This window comes from Mustela nigripes, chromosome 1 (genome assembly GCF_022355385.1).
Source record: "Mustela nigripes isolate SB6536 chromosome 1, MUSNIG.SB6536, whole genome shotgun sequence".
Lineage (NCBI taxonomy): Eukaryota > Metazoa > Chordata > Mammalia > Carnivora > Mustelidae > Mustela > Mustela nigripes.
In genome coordinates, this window is record NC_081557.1 from 85,644,281 (window position 1) to 85,646,605 (window position 2,325).

Sequence of the window (2,325 nt, forward strand, 5' to 3'; positions counted from 1 at the left end):
AAATCCAGAATAAAACTGCTCAGTCTCCTCACCAGATGGCACGTATTATAGGCAAAGATGTCTTCCTTCTACAAACTGGAAAACAGCCTTGGGGCAAAGCCTCTATCAGATTATCTTTAGCTCAGAGCAAGTTCTAAGGCAGTCCATATTCTAATCCTTCCAACAGGACAGGAGTTAAATGGTCTGTGTTTAGTTCTTTTATCTGTGTTTAGCACTACAGCCATTTATCTGTCTGAACAATCATGGATAGGAATTGGATGGAAAGATACATCATTGAGGCTCTAGGTTGAAGGAGGGTGAGTGACTGAATCCAGGCTGAACTTTTCCTAAGTCCCCAACCTCAGGTAGTAAAGGCTTTGGGAAAGACCACCTCCCATTTCTGCTCTGTCTGGGGTGACCACGAGGTGGAAACTCCAGACACAGCTGGGCTGGCTCCAACCTCTGAAAGGACTCTCTCCAGATATTGGCCCCAGGTTTTACAATCTTGAACAGAAGTTGGAGCTGAAAGGACCCAATAAATGGACCAAAGTAAAGACAAGGGAGACTCCTCAGCTCGTCTTTGAGACTGTTCTTCTCAGCAGCATCTGCCCTTACCATGGAGAGCTCCATGGAGGTCCATCCTCCAGAGGGTGCTCCAGTAGAAGAGTCCTTAGGGGACCAGGAGAACAGACCCACGGGCATCCCGAGAAGCTTTTCTGCTGAAGTCCAAAATCTCTCTGTGTGGATCCAGTTCTCAAGAACAGGAGGTGACTGGGAGAAGAGAGATGGTCCCTGTCTCTTTCTCTCTCTTTTTCTTTCTCTCCCCTTCTAAGTGACTCTTTCCCCTTGTTCCCACAGAGTGCCTTTAATAAGAATGGAAGCCGAGAACTCCTCCGTGACAGAGTTTATCCTCGCAGGCTTAACCAACCAGCCGGGACTCCAGCTCCCTCTCTTCTTCCTGTTTCTAGGTTTCTATGTGGTCACGGTGGTGGGGAACCTGGGCCTGATAACCCTAATTGGGCTGAATTCTCACCTACACACCCCCATGTACTTTTTCCTCTTTAACTTGTCCTTCATAGATTTCTGCTATTCCACTGTTATCACACCCAAGATGCTGATGAGTTTTGTCTTGAGGAAGAACATCATCTCCTACGCAGGGTGTATGACTCAGCTCTTCTTCTTTCTTTTCTTTGTTGTCTCTGAGTCCTTCATCCTGTCAGCAATGGCATATGACCGCTACGCTGCCATCTGTAACCCACTGGTGTACATGGCCACCATGTCTCCTCAGGTCTGCTTACTCCTTCTGCTGGGTGTCTATGTGATGGGATTTGCTGGGGCCATGGCTCACACAGCATGCATGGTGAGACTGACCTTCTGCAGCAAAAATCTGGTTAACCACTACATGTGTGACATCCTTCCCCTTCTTGAGCGCTCTTGCACCAGTACCTATGTAAATGAGCTGGTCGTTTTTGTTGTTGTGGGCATTGATATTGGTGTGCCCACAGTTACCATCTTCATTTCTTATGCCCTCATCCTTTCCAGCATCCTCCGTATTCATTCTACCAAAGGCAGGTCCAAAGCCTTTAGCACCTGCAGCTCCCACATAATTGCAGTGTCTCTCTTCTTTGGGTCAGGGGCATTTATGTACCTCAAACCATCCTCTCTTTTACCTATGAATCAGGGGAAAGTGTCCTCATTGTTCTATACCATCGTTGTGCCCATGCTCAACCCGCTAATCTATAGCTTGAGGAATAAGGATGTCAAAGTTGCTCTGAAGAAAACATTAAGGAAAAAACCATTCTCTTGAGAAAGGGGCAATATTTAGGAAAGGGCCTTTTCCTTTCTTTTTATTTTTCAGGTTCCATTGGTTACTTGGAGGAAATTTTAACTCTTTCTCAAAGATGTTCATCCTTCCCATTTTATGCATCCTTTAATTTAAAAAGACTCTTAAAACTATAGGGTATGCCCATTTAGTGGACCATAAAGATCATTTAATTCAGTTCTCTCATATTTCTCAGAATAGATACAGGTTTATGTACCTTCCCCAAAGTCACTCAGTTATTCAGTAGCACAACTGTGACCAGGATATAAGCTTTTGACTCCCCTTGCCCCCTTTTAAAAATTTAAGTTCAATTAGCCAACAAACAGTACATCATTAGTTTTTGGTGTAGTGTTCAATGATTCATTAGTTGTGTATAATACCCAGCGCTTTTGATTTGTAATACTACTTTTCACTATGGTTCACTTTCTTCCTTCATCAGCACTGGAAGATTTCATTTCAAATGTGAACTGATCTAGGATGTTAAGATCTGGTTCTATCTACAGAAATCTCATGCAACTTTTCAA

The 2,325-nt window shown here is 44.1% G+C and overlaps 1 protein-coding gene across 1 annotated transcript; it reads left to right on the forward strand.

The window, feature by feature from the left end:
* The first annotated feature begins 844 nt into the window (after nucleotides 1-844).
* LOC132012369 (olfactory receptor 8B8) lies at nucleotides 845-1,786 on the forward strand. Its single transcript, XM_059392296.1, has one exon. It carries the CDS (start codon nucleotides 854-856, stop codon nucleotides 1,784-1,786), a length of 933 nt encoding a protein of 310 aa, XP_059248279.1. The 5' UTR covers nucleotides 845-853.
* Nucleotides 1,787-2,325: the final 539 nt, after the last annotated feature.

Coding starts and splice junctions, on each gene's coding strand:
- LOC132012369 (XM_059392296.1), top strand. CDS start 854: ATGGAAGCCGAGAACTCCTCCGTGACAGAGTTTATCCTCGCAGGCTTA.